Raw genomic sequence first — 13291 nt, 5'->3', positions numbered from 1 at the left:
GGTACTGGCAAAACTGAAGATGTGAAGATGAGTCTCGAGTCGTCCTTGGACAGCTCAGTCATTGGAGTACTTGCCTGTGATAGGCAGAGATCCCAGTCTTACATACAGTGTTAATATGCCAGGAAGTCTGAAAGCGGTGCACACTCCGCTGCAGTGCGAAAATAATAAGTAGAATAACGGAATATTTAGAATAATGAAATAATTTGAAATTTTGGCCATAGTTTAAGTCGGTTGGATTTCATAGACTAACTGTTTCACAAGCCACATTTCAGTGGTATATCTCATCTGACACTCTCTTCGCTGTTTCAGGTGAAAGAGTTCCTCTCGAGGTTCGCCAACATACCGGACCTCATCGAACTGGACCACTTGACAGTGTCTGGCGACGTAACGTTCGGAAGAGGCGTATCGCTCAAGGTACTGTACGGCAGCGTTCTCAGGGTTCCGTTGTGACCTATGTACCTGTTACATACACCAGCTTCAGAACATAACAAAAAATTCAAAGGGAAGGGTAACCATATTTAGAGCTTTTAACGAAATTTATTGTTATTATTTTTTCGTTAAAGACTGAATAATTATTAATTATTATTGCCTTTTAGTTAATTAATTTGCCTTTCTTTAACTTTCTTCTGTAAGTACGAACTTTGTTGTAGAACCTCTCTCTTATTTACGTGTGGTAATAAAAAATTCACTTTCAAAAGAATTACGTACATGTAAAAATTACGTGAACTCATATTAACTGATTAAGAATATTTAGTTGAAATTTAAATCCTTTACATCATTCGGCCTTGGCACACATTTTCTAAATGCAGTGGGTTTTTTCTGTTAAATATTTACTGAATTCTATCCCGGCGTTAACTATGGAGCACAAGATTATCTCTATTATCAGATAATGGTTAATTATTGCCAAGCCGACATTTAATTATCACTGATCAAACCTACTTCGCTATACATTTAAGTTATTTGAAAGAACCAAAATTGTTTAATTTCAATGTTAACTAACATTAACTATCCGCCTACGAATGCACAAACGTATAATTAGTTTAAAATTCATCAGTCTCAGGATCACTGTAAAAGAAGAACAATTTCTTAATTCACTGTTAATTTTTATCTATCTGTTCCCGATTTACAGGTTTGGTTGATTTTTCCTTTAGCGGAACAATTTTTCAAATGTGCCGCCGCTGCAAATCGATCGGTCGCGGCACAGCCCAGCAACACCGCTAAAAATGCTGAAAATTCTGTAAAGAAATTTTTATAGATGATATGGGCAAGCTAATTTACATTAATATAACACACTTTTGATAAATTCTGATATATTTAGATCAAACAATAATCCAACTCACATTAATTTGTAGCGCCTCCTCTAATGGCGGCTAAATCTAGACAGAGACAAAAGAAGTCTACCCATTCATAAATCGCTTCGACACAGCTTCCTCTCGCATTCAGCTCTACACAGAGAAGACCAAAGAATACACAATACGTTGTGCTTTTATACTACTGCTGACTGTTAACATTTCTTTGTAATTTGACAATATTATTCTCCTCTGGCTAAATTTCACATCTCTGTTATCGCAGATACTGACACATTTCACAATCACATAATAAATATAGAAAAATTACTATCCTAAATACAGAGAGAATATTACTACAAAAAATATTACGATAATAACAAATGTCTTTTATACAAAATTCAATAATATTTTTTGTTCAATAATTACGGTATATACAACTTGCTCAGAGCGGCGTATATGGTACAAATAAACTCTTGTTCATTAATAGCGTGAGTTTGCCAGGGAACGTTACAAGCTCACGTACGACAATGCCGAGCTTCCTGAAAGGAAATGAGAGAGATCGTGGGTAGACTCTGTCGTCGCGGAGCAACTGCACTAGTATCCGTGCACCAACATTCCGTGACTGACGCACGTATTCTGAAACGCACCTGCCTCGTGTCTTGAATGATGTCGCACCGCCAGGGCCTGCTGGCGACTACAAAAGTACACCGACTGTAGTGCACAGTGGTGCCTGCGTTACACGAGCAAGGGGCAGATTGAGTCTCGCAGGACCGAGGATACTCGTGGACATGATGGGGTGTCTAGAAGGGTACTAAAGCAACGTGCTGCATACGGTAGCTCTGTACTTAGCCACATTTGTAATTTTTCCTTTAGGAATGCTCATTTACCTAGCCTATTAAGTTACTCATTAGTCAAACCGCTACAGGAGGTGTGGCTAGAAAAAAACCGGACTAGTACTGGTGAAACAATAAAACGAATGCAATAAGGCTGAAAGTCGCGTGACCTGTCAAGTGACTCTCGCTCCGCCTACTGCTCGAGTTTCATCTGCCTCCTGCACTCAGTCTGCCCGTGGCGTCTGTTTTAAGTAGTTGACGTTTTGTCTGTGCGTCGGAAAATGTTGAGTGTACAGAAAGAACAGCGTGTTAACATCAAATTTTGTTTCAAACTAGGAAAATCTGCAAGTGAAACGTTTGTAATGTTACCACAAGTGTACGGCGATGATTGTTTATCGCGAACACAAGTGTTTGAGTGGTTTAAACGATTTAAAGATGGCCGCGAAGACACCAGTGATGACACTCGCACACTTTGTTCATGTTGAAACTTTCATGAAGAATCTGCTAACACTTTCCTTGTCAACTCCTGTTAACTCAGACACTGCTCTGATTGTTAAACGGCGATCTTGTCGAACAAGTTTACCGATTTTTTCAATGTTTGCATCAGTTTTTGCTGACAATGGTCTGCCAGTGCGAGTGTCATCACTGGTGTCTTCGCGGCCATCTTTAAATCGTTTAAACCACTTGTGTTCGCGATAAACAATCATCGCCGTACACTTGTTGTAACATTACAAACGTTTCACTTGCAGATTTTCCTAGTTTGAAACAAAATTTGATGTTAACACGCTGTTCTTTCTGTACACTCAACATTTTCCGACCCACAGACAAAACTTCAACTACTTAAAACAGACGCCACGGGCAGACTGAGTGCAGGAGGAAGATGAAACTCGAGCAGTAGGCGGAGCGAGAGTCACTTGACAGGCCACGCGACTTTCAGCCTTATTTCATTCGTTTTATTGTTTCACCAGTACATCTTAAGTCATCAGTGCCCTAGAACTCAAAACTACTTAAACCTAACTAACCTAAGGGCACCACACACATCCATGCCCGAGGCAGGATTCGAACCTGCGACCGCAGCGGTCGCCACACCTCGTATAAAAAAGAAGAAAAGGGGAGTGTAGACAATTCTAGACGTAATTCTATGCTATTGGTTCTTCACAAAATTATTGAAAAGGCTGTATACATAAGACTGAAATTCTGTGAAACATTCTCGATTGCAACAGAAGATTATTTAGGTTCGCTGTACACTTTAGACCAGCCTCCGGCCCTGAGCCCCGTCCCCGCGCTCTTACGCACGTCGCTCCGCCCACGGCCACCTGTGGGAATTACGGCCACCTGTGGGAATTACGGCCACAAGATGGTCTAAATTATACATCGAAGCCGGCCGCCACCAAGATAAACCTCTGTTGCCATCGAGAATGTTTCATTGGATTTTAACGTTTTATACCGATTGCTGCTGACGCTTCATTAATAGAATGCTTTCTAAAATTTTGTATCTATAGCCATAAGGGTAAGTGATCACTTGAGTTCGCTCAGTTTGCTGTCAAATGTAAAGCTTGTTCTAGACGTGCTTCAGCAACTGAAAACGCTAATCAGAAAATATTACAGCAAAAGTTGGACCATTGTCGAATAAGAGATACAGCTCACAACTGGTTCCTCTCATACTTTAAGAACAGAGAGTAAAACATCATTCTGCAAAGTAATGAGAAAGAGTATGAGGTGGCGACCGTTCGGAGCGGAGTTAAGAGGGGGAGAAGGGGGGCGGAGGATGCCTCAGCAGTCAGCTCATGGCATCAGCTTGGTAGTGAAGGATACTACGGTGGACATGGCTGATGTATCAAATAGTGCGGTCCAAGACGTATCTTCGTGGCTTGTAGAAAATAAATTCATGCTAAATCACAATAAGACTCAGTTTTTACGCCGGCCGGAGTGGCCGAGCGGTTCTAGGCGCGTCAGTCTGGAGTCGTGCGACCGCTGCGGTCGCAGGTTCGAATCCTGCCTCGGGCATGGATGTGTATGGTGCCCTTAGGTTAGTTAGGTTTAAGTAGTTTTGAGTTCTAGGGCACTGATGACCTAAGATGTTAAATCCCATAGTGCTCAGAGCAATTTGAACCATTCTTTTTACAGTTTTTACAGTTTCTGACACATAATTCATCTAAAACAGATTTCGATCACACAGAATTGGCGTATGATTAGCAAGTCTGAACATACCAGCTCTCCCAGGTGTTCGTATAGGTGGTGGCTGCCATGGAAAGCCCACGTTCAGGATCTTGCTCAAAAACTGTATGCTGCTATATTTACCACTGTAACAGCTACTAGTCGAACAACAAAATTAGTCTACTTTGCTATTTTCATTCGCTTATGACGCATGGCATTATATTATGGATTAATTCTTCACCTTAAGAAAATGTATTTTCGGCCACGAAAGGGGCAGTGCGGGTAATATTTGCTGTACGTTTGCAAATCTCCTTTCGAACCGCGTTCTTGACTGTGATAAGTCGAACACTGACTTCTCTTTATACAATTATCTTTTTTTTATTAACAGTATGGCCTTATTCCGAAGATCTAGCAACTTGGAAGCGGTTAATACCGGGCAGAAATCGAAGCTGTATTTGGATCACACCTCCTTGAGTCTTGTGCAGAATGACGTACAGTATCCTGCTGCAACCAGTTTGAACAGGCTGCCACGAGAAGTATAAAATCTTAGCAATAATCCTCGCGCTTTCAAGTCTTTATCGAAGAACTACTTCGTAGATCATTCCTATTCTGTCGCGGAGTTCCTGGACAGAAGCTGAACAAATTCCTGCGCTTTATTATTGATTATGCTAATACATGCTCAGCAGATTGTCGTCTTCATAGGAGAGGCCGTGCAGAGTGGTCGGTCAGCGTCTTCTTCACAGCCCCCTCTGCCTCTGCTTTCCGACTGGCGTGCGGAGCAGATACGGCCAATTTTCGGCAAATATTTCCCACACGTAGATCAAGAAAATATACTGTACGGACATATGTCCGCAAACGCTTCGTTTTTTTTTTTTTTACTTTGAAAAGAACAACTGCACATTGTCGAATGAATCATTATCAGACGTGTACCAGTGCAGAAAAATCAGCTCCTGATAGCGCCTGCACACGTAGTACGTGGTTTTTATGTATCACTCTCTACTGACGTGCTGAACGTTGCTCGTTTCACCTGATTGTGCCACGCCATCACTAGGGCTGTCCTCGAGTGCTCCAAGGAGTTTCACCATCCAGCTGAGGTGTCCTCGTCCATCTACAAGTCCACCAGTTTCGACTAGAAGGCTTCAGCACCCCAAACTGCCTGAGCCGACCATCAGTTTCATGAGGCGCCCTCCTGTCGCGCACTGCCCCTCTGTTAATCGCTCGCGATACAAACACTGGCAGCCACGGTCATCGCCATCTGCCGTTTCGTACAGCAAACGGGCGTCTGTCAGTTCTGCATTTGAGTACACTTCCGTCGCACCGAACAACGAACTGAATCCGCTATTGACGCTAAGCTGTTGGTGCTATGTGCTAGGTGCTGCTAGAGCAAAGAAGTTCATTGCATGTCCGCACGAGGAATGAAAACAGAAGCATGTCAGCATTACCTTCCTTCAGTTGAAACAACAGACATTGGAGATGAACCTAAGAATTACCTTACTGTATGTTCTAACCAAACGTAGCCAAGAGGGTATGTTGAACATTTCGTGTAAGAAAACATTTGATGCAATGCTGGTACGATTTCTTTCTGTGTTTTTCCCGTGATTGATGTGATTATGAAGACAAGTACAAAATAATCTCTAAGACGGAGATAAAGCGTTTCCCGACCGATTTTAGTATAACACATTTTATTATATTTCGTGAAGGTTTGACCGTGCCCTTTCGTTACACCCTGTATATTTTCTCTTTATTATTTTAACCTTAAGTCACCGCTTAGACATGGTAATTTTGATGTTAAAATTAACATAGTTGTAATTAGTACCATAGGCTGCAGTACTTTACAACTGTCTGGTTAAGAACCACGTGGAGCCGTACTTGCGGTACTGAAGTACAGCTTGGGAAGAATAAAACCGGCTCGGAAAATAGGCTCTGAGACAAGAAAACGACACACCACGAAGGAATTACCCGAATGGGACAGACATTGGTAGACGTGGCGTATATGTACATTGAAACATATGACTACAGTTTCAGAACTACTGGAACTTGACAAAATGAGCAAGTCAGTGACGCGCTGGAACACCTCTGGCCCTTATGCACTGGCACTGATTGATGGAGTTGTCGAATGTCCTCGTGAGGGATATAGTGCCAGATTCCGTCCAGTTGGCGGGCTGGATCGTCAAAGTCACTACTAGCTCTTTGGACGGCCCTACTCACAGAGCTCCAAAAGTTCTCAGCTAGGGAGAGACCCGGCGGCCAAGGCAGGGTTTCGCAGGCACGAAGACAAACGGTACAAACTCTCGCCGTGTGCAGGGGGGCATTGTTGTTGTTGTTATGGTCTTCAGTCCTGAGACTGGTTTGATGCAGCTCTCCATGCTACTCTATCCTGTGCAAGCTTCTTCATCTCCCAGTACCTACTGCAACCTACATCCTTCTGAATCTGCTTAGTGTATTCATATCTTGGTCTCCCCCTACGATTTTTACCCTCCACGCTGCCCTCCAATACTAAATTGGTGATCCCTTGATGCCTCAGAACATGTCCTACCAACCGATCCCTTCTTCTGGTCAAGTGGTGCCACAAACTTCTCTTCTCCCGAATCCTATTCAATACTTCCTGATTAGTTACGTGATCTACCCATCTAATCTTCAGCATTCTTCTGTAGCACCACATTTCGAAAGCTTCTATTCTCTTCTTATCCAAACTATTTACCGTCCATGTTTCACTTCCATACATGGCTACACTCCATACAAATACTTTCAGAAACGACTTCCTGACACTTAAATCTATACTCGATGTTAACAAATTTCTCTTATTCAGAAACGCTTTCCTTGCCATTGTCAGTCTACATTTTATATCCTCTCTACTTCGACCATCATCAGTTATTTTGCTCCCCAAATAGCAAAACTCCTTTACTACTTTAAGTGTCTCATTTCCTAATCTAATACCCTCAACATCACCCGACTTAATTCGACTACATTCCATTATCCTCGTTTTGTTTTTGTTGATGTTCATCTTATATCCTCCCTTCAAGACACCATCCATTCGGTTCAACTGCTCTTCCAAGTCCTTTGCTGTCTCTGACAGAATTACAATGTCATTATCTTGCTGAAATGTAAGGTTACGGTGGCTCGCCGTGAAGGGTAACAAAACGTGATGTAGAGTGTCGTCGACGTAACGGTGTGCCGCGGGCGACACCCGAAGGCTCGCACTGTGCAGGTGAGTGGCGCCCCGGAACACGGCTGCCGGTTGCTGCGACGCCCACCGCTGCCCTGCTCGTAGCGGCTGCACTCGGAGAAACTCACCACTGAAGAGAGTTCAATGAGATTCAAGTCTGCAGAAGCCGCCATACAGCCCGACAGCGGGCAGCGCTGGTCTGGGTCGCTGCTTATTTTAATCGCACAACCCCTTCGATTGCCCTTATAGCGCAGCAGTACGTCGACGCCCCTCTACGTCCTGTTTTGCTGCTTTTCTTGCCCAGCCATCCTCGGCTTTATTTTAGCGAGATAATTCGCGCCCACACTCGGCGAGAGCTTCCACTGCTCGTCTTCGTACTTGTGAGGCGGCAGACACCTCGGCCGGTAAGGGCGCCGGGTATCTCCCCGACTGAGAATCTTTGCACCGTTATGGGTAGGGCCCTCCACAACCGGCTCCGGATTTGGAAGATCTAACGCGCCGATTGGACAGAATGTGCCACGGCATCCCTTAGGTGGACATCCGACAACTTTATCGATCGGTGCCGAGCCGAATAGCTGCTTGCGTAAAGGCCAGAGGTGCTCCAACTTGTAAACTTGTGAAGCTCTTTATCTGAAACTGTAATCATTTGTTTGTCTGTACATGTGGATCCACCGATTTTCGTCCCACTGGGATAAATCCTTCGTGGTGCGTCGTTCTTTTTGTCTTAGAATTTTTTAAAAAGACTGACGCGTAACTGACCCTTATTAATGAACAGCGACAATGACCGTCGTAGAAAATACTGGAAACCCTGATTTCGGCCCACCAGTCGGCTGCTGTCGCATGTCTGCGCATGCGCACCTCTCACTTTTTATGTCCCGAGTATATCGCTGTGGCATTGCGTCTGAAAGGAGCAGACGTATTAAGTCACCAGCTGAATGCGACGCAAAATGGCGATCGCGATAAAACAGCAAGGATGCAGCATCGCGTGTTATGCGAAGCACAGGTCGTGGAAAACGCGTGCGGAACTGTTCAAAGCTTCGGTTGTTTTGGCGGAAATGCAGAGCTTACAAGGAGACTATGCGGCTGTTATATTTCGGTATTTTTATATATATTTATGACACGTCAAGTTCTGCACTCAGTCCCCCATAATAGTTCGATTCAATAGTTCGCGAGAAAATCGACTTTGAGAGGTCATGTTCCTCTGTGGCAAAATGCTCGACTGCCTTGTGGGTGTATACGGCTAGATTTCCAGCTGTGATAAATTTTTAAACCGAGCTACGTGTTCTACGAGCAGTGCCGTGAGCTGTCTGACTCACTGACTCATCACAGACGAGACCAAACCAATAACGATAGAAACTTGAAATTTCGGTGGGGTGTCCACCTTATACAGTAGGCGTTATTTAAGAAGGGATTTTTCAGTATTCCGTTCCTAAGGGAGTGAAACATCGGATGAAAGACGTTGGGAAAATATGTCTTGTAAGTAGGCTGTTTAGGTTCTTACATTGGTAACGCCACCGCCATGTAGTGCTCCGTATGAAAATCACTGGCTCTGCCGCGTGCAGTCTGTGGCTGGTTTGCATTGTTGTTGGCTATTGTAGTGTTGGGCAGTTGGCTGTTAACAAATGGTTCAAATGGCTCTGAGCACTATGCGACTTAACTTCTGAGGTCATCAGTCGCCTAGAACTTAGAACTAATTAAACCTAACTAACCTAAGGACACCACACACATCGATGCCCGAGGCAGGATTCGAACCTGCGACCGTAGCGGGCACGCGGTTCCAGACTGAAGCGCCTTTAACCGCACGGCCACACAGGCCGGCTAGGCTGTTAGCAGCGCGTGGCGTTGCGCAGTTGGAGGTGAGCCGCCAGCAGTTGCGGATGTGGGGAGAGAGATGGCGGAATTTTGAGAGCGGACGATCTGGACGTGTGTCCGTCAGAAAGAGTAAATTTGTAATATTGGATATCATGGGCTGGTATATATATTATGGCTATTAAGGTAAATACATTGCTTGTTCTCTATCAAAATCTTTCATTTGCTAACTATGCCTATCAGTAGTTAGTGCCTTCAGTTGTTTTTATTTAGCTGGCAGTATTGGCACTCGCTGTATTGCATTAGTTCGAGTAATGAAGATTTTTGTGAGGTAAGTGATTCAGGAAAGGTGTAGGTTAATGTTAGTAAGGGCCATTCTTTTGTAGGGATTATTAAGAGTCAGATTGCGTTGCGCTAAAAAATATTGTGTGTCAGTTTAGTGTTGACCAGAATAGGTAAAGAGCGAAATGTCTGGGTACGTTCAGTTTTGCTCAGCTGTTTGAAAATCAAATAATGTAAGAGATTTATCAGCACAGTCATGTATAATTTTTCTAAGGGGACGTATCAGTCTCTGTTAAGACAACTTTGAAGCTAGAACTACGAATACTGGTATTTGGTTTCTTATTCAGAAATTTAAAAAATGTATCCGTTTAAGCATTTTTGGAAATTCAACCACTAAAGGAGTAAAATAGTGGGTGAAAGCTTTTTTTATTAAGTGATTATTAAAGAACTACTGAAGCATTTTCAAACCTAAATCTATGAAAATTTGTATTTGGCTCCTCTGTTAGGATCAGACAAATACATGTTTCACTGTTTTTGGAAGTTCAACCTCTAAGGGAGTAAAATAAGTAAAGAAAAAAGAAAATATTTTTATATATTAAAATAATTGAAGTTAGTTCTGCGAAAATTTGTATTTCGCTTCTCGGTTAGATACATAGAAACATGCGTTAGGGGAGGAAAGTTTCTATGGTAATATCACCATAAGAACGTAAAAGGCGTGATTAACAAAAATCATGGACTCCGGCTACCAGAATCGCGTTTTATCAGAAGTACAACCAGAAACACAATGTTTCTATGGCGTTAATTAGCGTGAAAGGTTTAAAAGGCGTTGAAGTTTGTGGACAACAAAAAACTTCGATTAAACAAAAACAAAAAATCTGTGCAGACCATGCAGTCTGCACGAGCAAAGCAGCGGGCGCGAAACTAGTCTTTTATAAAAAAAAAAAAAAAATCAGTACTAAACAACTTATGATTGCAATAACTGGCTGTTCAGTTTGCGGTATGTAGTTTGAAATAAGATGCAAATCTGCCATAAAAGTAAAAATTAGAGGCTTGTTAATAACCACATATTTGATGAATTTTATATTTAAATGAGTAAGTTGTTCGAACTGAATGAGAGAAAAAGGAAAAAAAACGATGACCGAAGCGAGACTCGAAGAGCCCGCTGCCAGTTCGAGCGCTACCGGTTTTTCTTCCATCTTTAGGTATTTCACGATTCATGTAAATGCTCGCTGACCTTCAGCTTTGTAAGAAAAATTTTCATCGGATGGAAAATGAACGTAGGCCCCACCTAACTGGCAGCCACACTGTCTGTCGATAAAAGTGCTGTGGGGCGCTGATATTTGAGTACCGAACTTCACGTACCAAAAATGGGAAAAATTATAAAAATCAGATTACCGTGTGGTCTTCTTGTTAGTGACAATGTGGCGCGTGACGCAGTTATTCTGTTACGTACACTGACAAGAATGAAAACCTGCTTCAGTCTTACTGCGCATATTCTCCGTGCGATTCATTTATGCCACACTGTATTATGCGGGAATGGGTAGCGCGCAAATTAGCAATTAGCTAGGACGTAACGCGCGTGTTCCGTGTGTGGTAACGGCAATATCTCGGTATCGTGGTGAAAGTTTCAGTTAGTTTATTATAGTAAAACACCTGGTTGGTAAAAAACTGACAACACACCCATCATATACATGAGTCTCTGTTCCATTAATCTCAAGCTACCTGTAATTCTTTTCTAGATGTGTGGACACGTGGCCTCTCTCTCTCTCTCTCTCTCCCACGTGCTGTGAAGCATTTACCCGCCTGACGGACGTCTCTTTGTGTGTTGCAGGGCACAGTGATAATCATCGCCAACCACGGAGACAGGATCGACATCCCATCCGGCTCCGTACTGGAAAACAAGATCATTTCTGGAAATATGAGAATACTGGACCATTAAATTGTCTCATCTAGCCGTTGAAAGAATTTTGGGTTTGCGAAATGTGTAACCAGTCGAGGAATTTAAGCGGTGTTCTGTCCAGGACAAATCATCTGTCATCCCGAATTTGTCTGGGAATTCCGAGAGTGATTACCGGTGAGAACAAATGGCGCGTTGTGGAATATGCAGGGTATGTGGTCAAGAGTACCTGATTATACTGTTCTTCGTATCTGACTTTAAAACTCTAGTGCCAAGGGGAAAAGAATTTATGGTGCGAATGTGAAACATTCTGACAAGGCTGTGTCTGTTTCCAGACAATGTTTATTGTAAAGTAACGGGATAATGAAACATGTAAACAAGTACATATAGAATGTGCAATTACAAGTGGTATATAGATGTTTATAATCTAACGAAAGCAGAATAAAGGAAACAATTATTTTGTACTCTGATTTATAACCACAAAAGTGTCCACTGAGTGTTTCAATGAAACAGATACCTTCTTTCATTTAACACACATCTAAAATTGGAAATCGTAGGGGGAAAGATCGCGACTTCCTCAGCGTAGTCCAAACAAGAGGCGCGCCGCCTCCTTTGACTGGTGTGGCCCGCTGTGGAACACGGCGCTACAGTTGACGGGCGTCGGTACGCGGGGCACTCTGCAAACACTGGAACGCTGCATCGAGTCCAAACGGCCGGGGGCCTAGACGTGGCACTTGGAGGATAAAGCCAGCCCAACGAGGCTGTCTACACTACGCTGCAGAAGTTTCGCCGGGAAGCCCTTACACATTCTGCACAAAATTGCAATACCTCGCAATGCATTTCCATGTTTTTGGAGCCCCTATGGAAGAACACTCGTGGTCGTCGATTTGCTTCGGACGAAGAGGTGCACGCCTGAATGGTTCCGTAGGAAAGCGCAAACATGTTTCCATCACCGTCCTGTATCGCAGTCGGATTAATGTACAGGGTGTTTCAAAAATGACCGGTATATTTGAAACGGCAATAAAAACTAAACGAGCAGCGATAGAAATACACCGTTTGTTGCAATATGCTTGGGACAACAGTACATTTTCAGGCGGACAAACTTTTGAAATTGCAGTAGTTACAATTTTCAAGAACAGATGGCGCTGCAAGTGACGTGAAAGATATAGAAGACAACGCAGTCTGTGGGTGCGCCATTCTGTACGTCGTCTTTCTGCTGTAAGCGTGTGCTGTTCACAACGTGCAAGTGTGCTGTAGACAACATGGTTTATTCCTTAGAACAGAGGATTTTTCTGGTGTTGGAATTCCACCGCCTAGAACACAGTGTTGTTGCAACAAGACGAAGTTTTCAACGGAGGTTTAATGTAACCAAAGGACCGAAAAGCGATACAATAAAGGATCTGTTTGAAAAATTTCAACGGACTGGGAACGTGACGGATGAACGTGCTGGAAAGGTAGGGCGACCGCGTACGGCAACCACAGAGGGCAACGCGCAGCTAGTGCAGCAGGTGATCCGACAGCGGTCTCGGGTTTCCGTTCGCCGTGTTGCAGCTGCGGTCCAAATGACGCCGACGTACACGTATCGTCTCGTGCGCCAGAGGTTACACCTCTATCCGTACAAAATTCAAACGCGGCAACCCCTCAGCGCCGCTACCATTGCTGCACGAGAGACATTCGCTAACGATATAGTGCACAGGATTGATGACGGCGATATGCATGTGGGCAGCATTTGGTTTACTGACGAAGCTTATTTTTACCTGGACGGCTTCGTCAATAAACAGAACTGGCGCATAAGGGGAACCGAAAAGCCCTATGTTGCAGTCCCATCGTCCCTGCATCCTCAAAAAGTACTGGTCTG

At 43.5% G+C, this 13291-nt stretch overlaps 1 protein-coding gene across 1 annotated transcript in view; it reads left to right on the top strand.

Moving 5' to 3' along the window:
* LOC126106547 (UTP--glucose-1-phosphate uridylyltransferase-like) overlaps window positions 1-11897 on the top strand; it is a 120284-nt gene extending 108387 nt beyond the window's left edge. Inside the window, exons 10-11 of the mRNA XM_049912886.1 lie at window positions 310-414; window positions 11368-11897. Coding sequence (XP_049768843.1) covers window positions 310-414; window positions 11368-11475 — 213 coding nt within the window. The 3' untranslated portion in view covers window positions 11476-11897. The remainder of the gene's footprint in view (window positions 1-309; window positions 415-11367) is intronic.
* Window positions 11898-13291: the final 1394 nt, after the last annotated feature.

The sequence above is a fragment of the Schistocerca cancellata genome, chromosome 10 (assembly GCF_023864275.1).
Source record: "Schistocerca cancellata isolate TAMUIC-IGC-003103 chromosome 10, iqSchCanc2.1, whole genome shotgun sequence".
In the NCBI taxonomy this organism is placed as follows: domain Eukaryota; kingdom Metazoa; phylum Arthropoda; class Insecta; order Orthoptera; family Acrididae; genus Schistocerca; species Schistocerca cancellata.
Note: the sequence above shows the minus strand (reverse complement) of the source record. Positions and strands in the feature narration are given on the sequence as shown.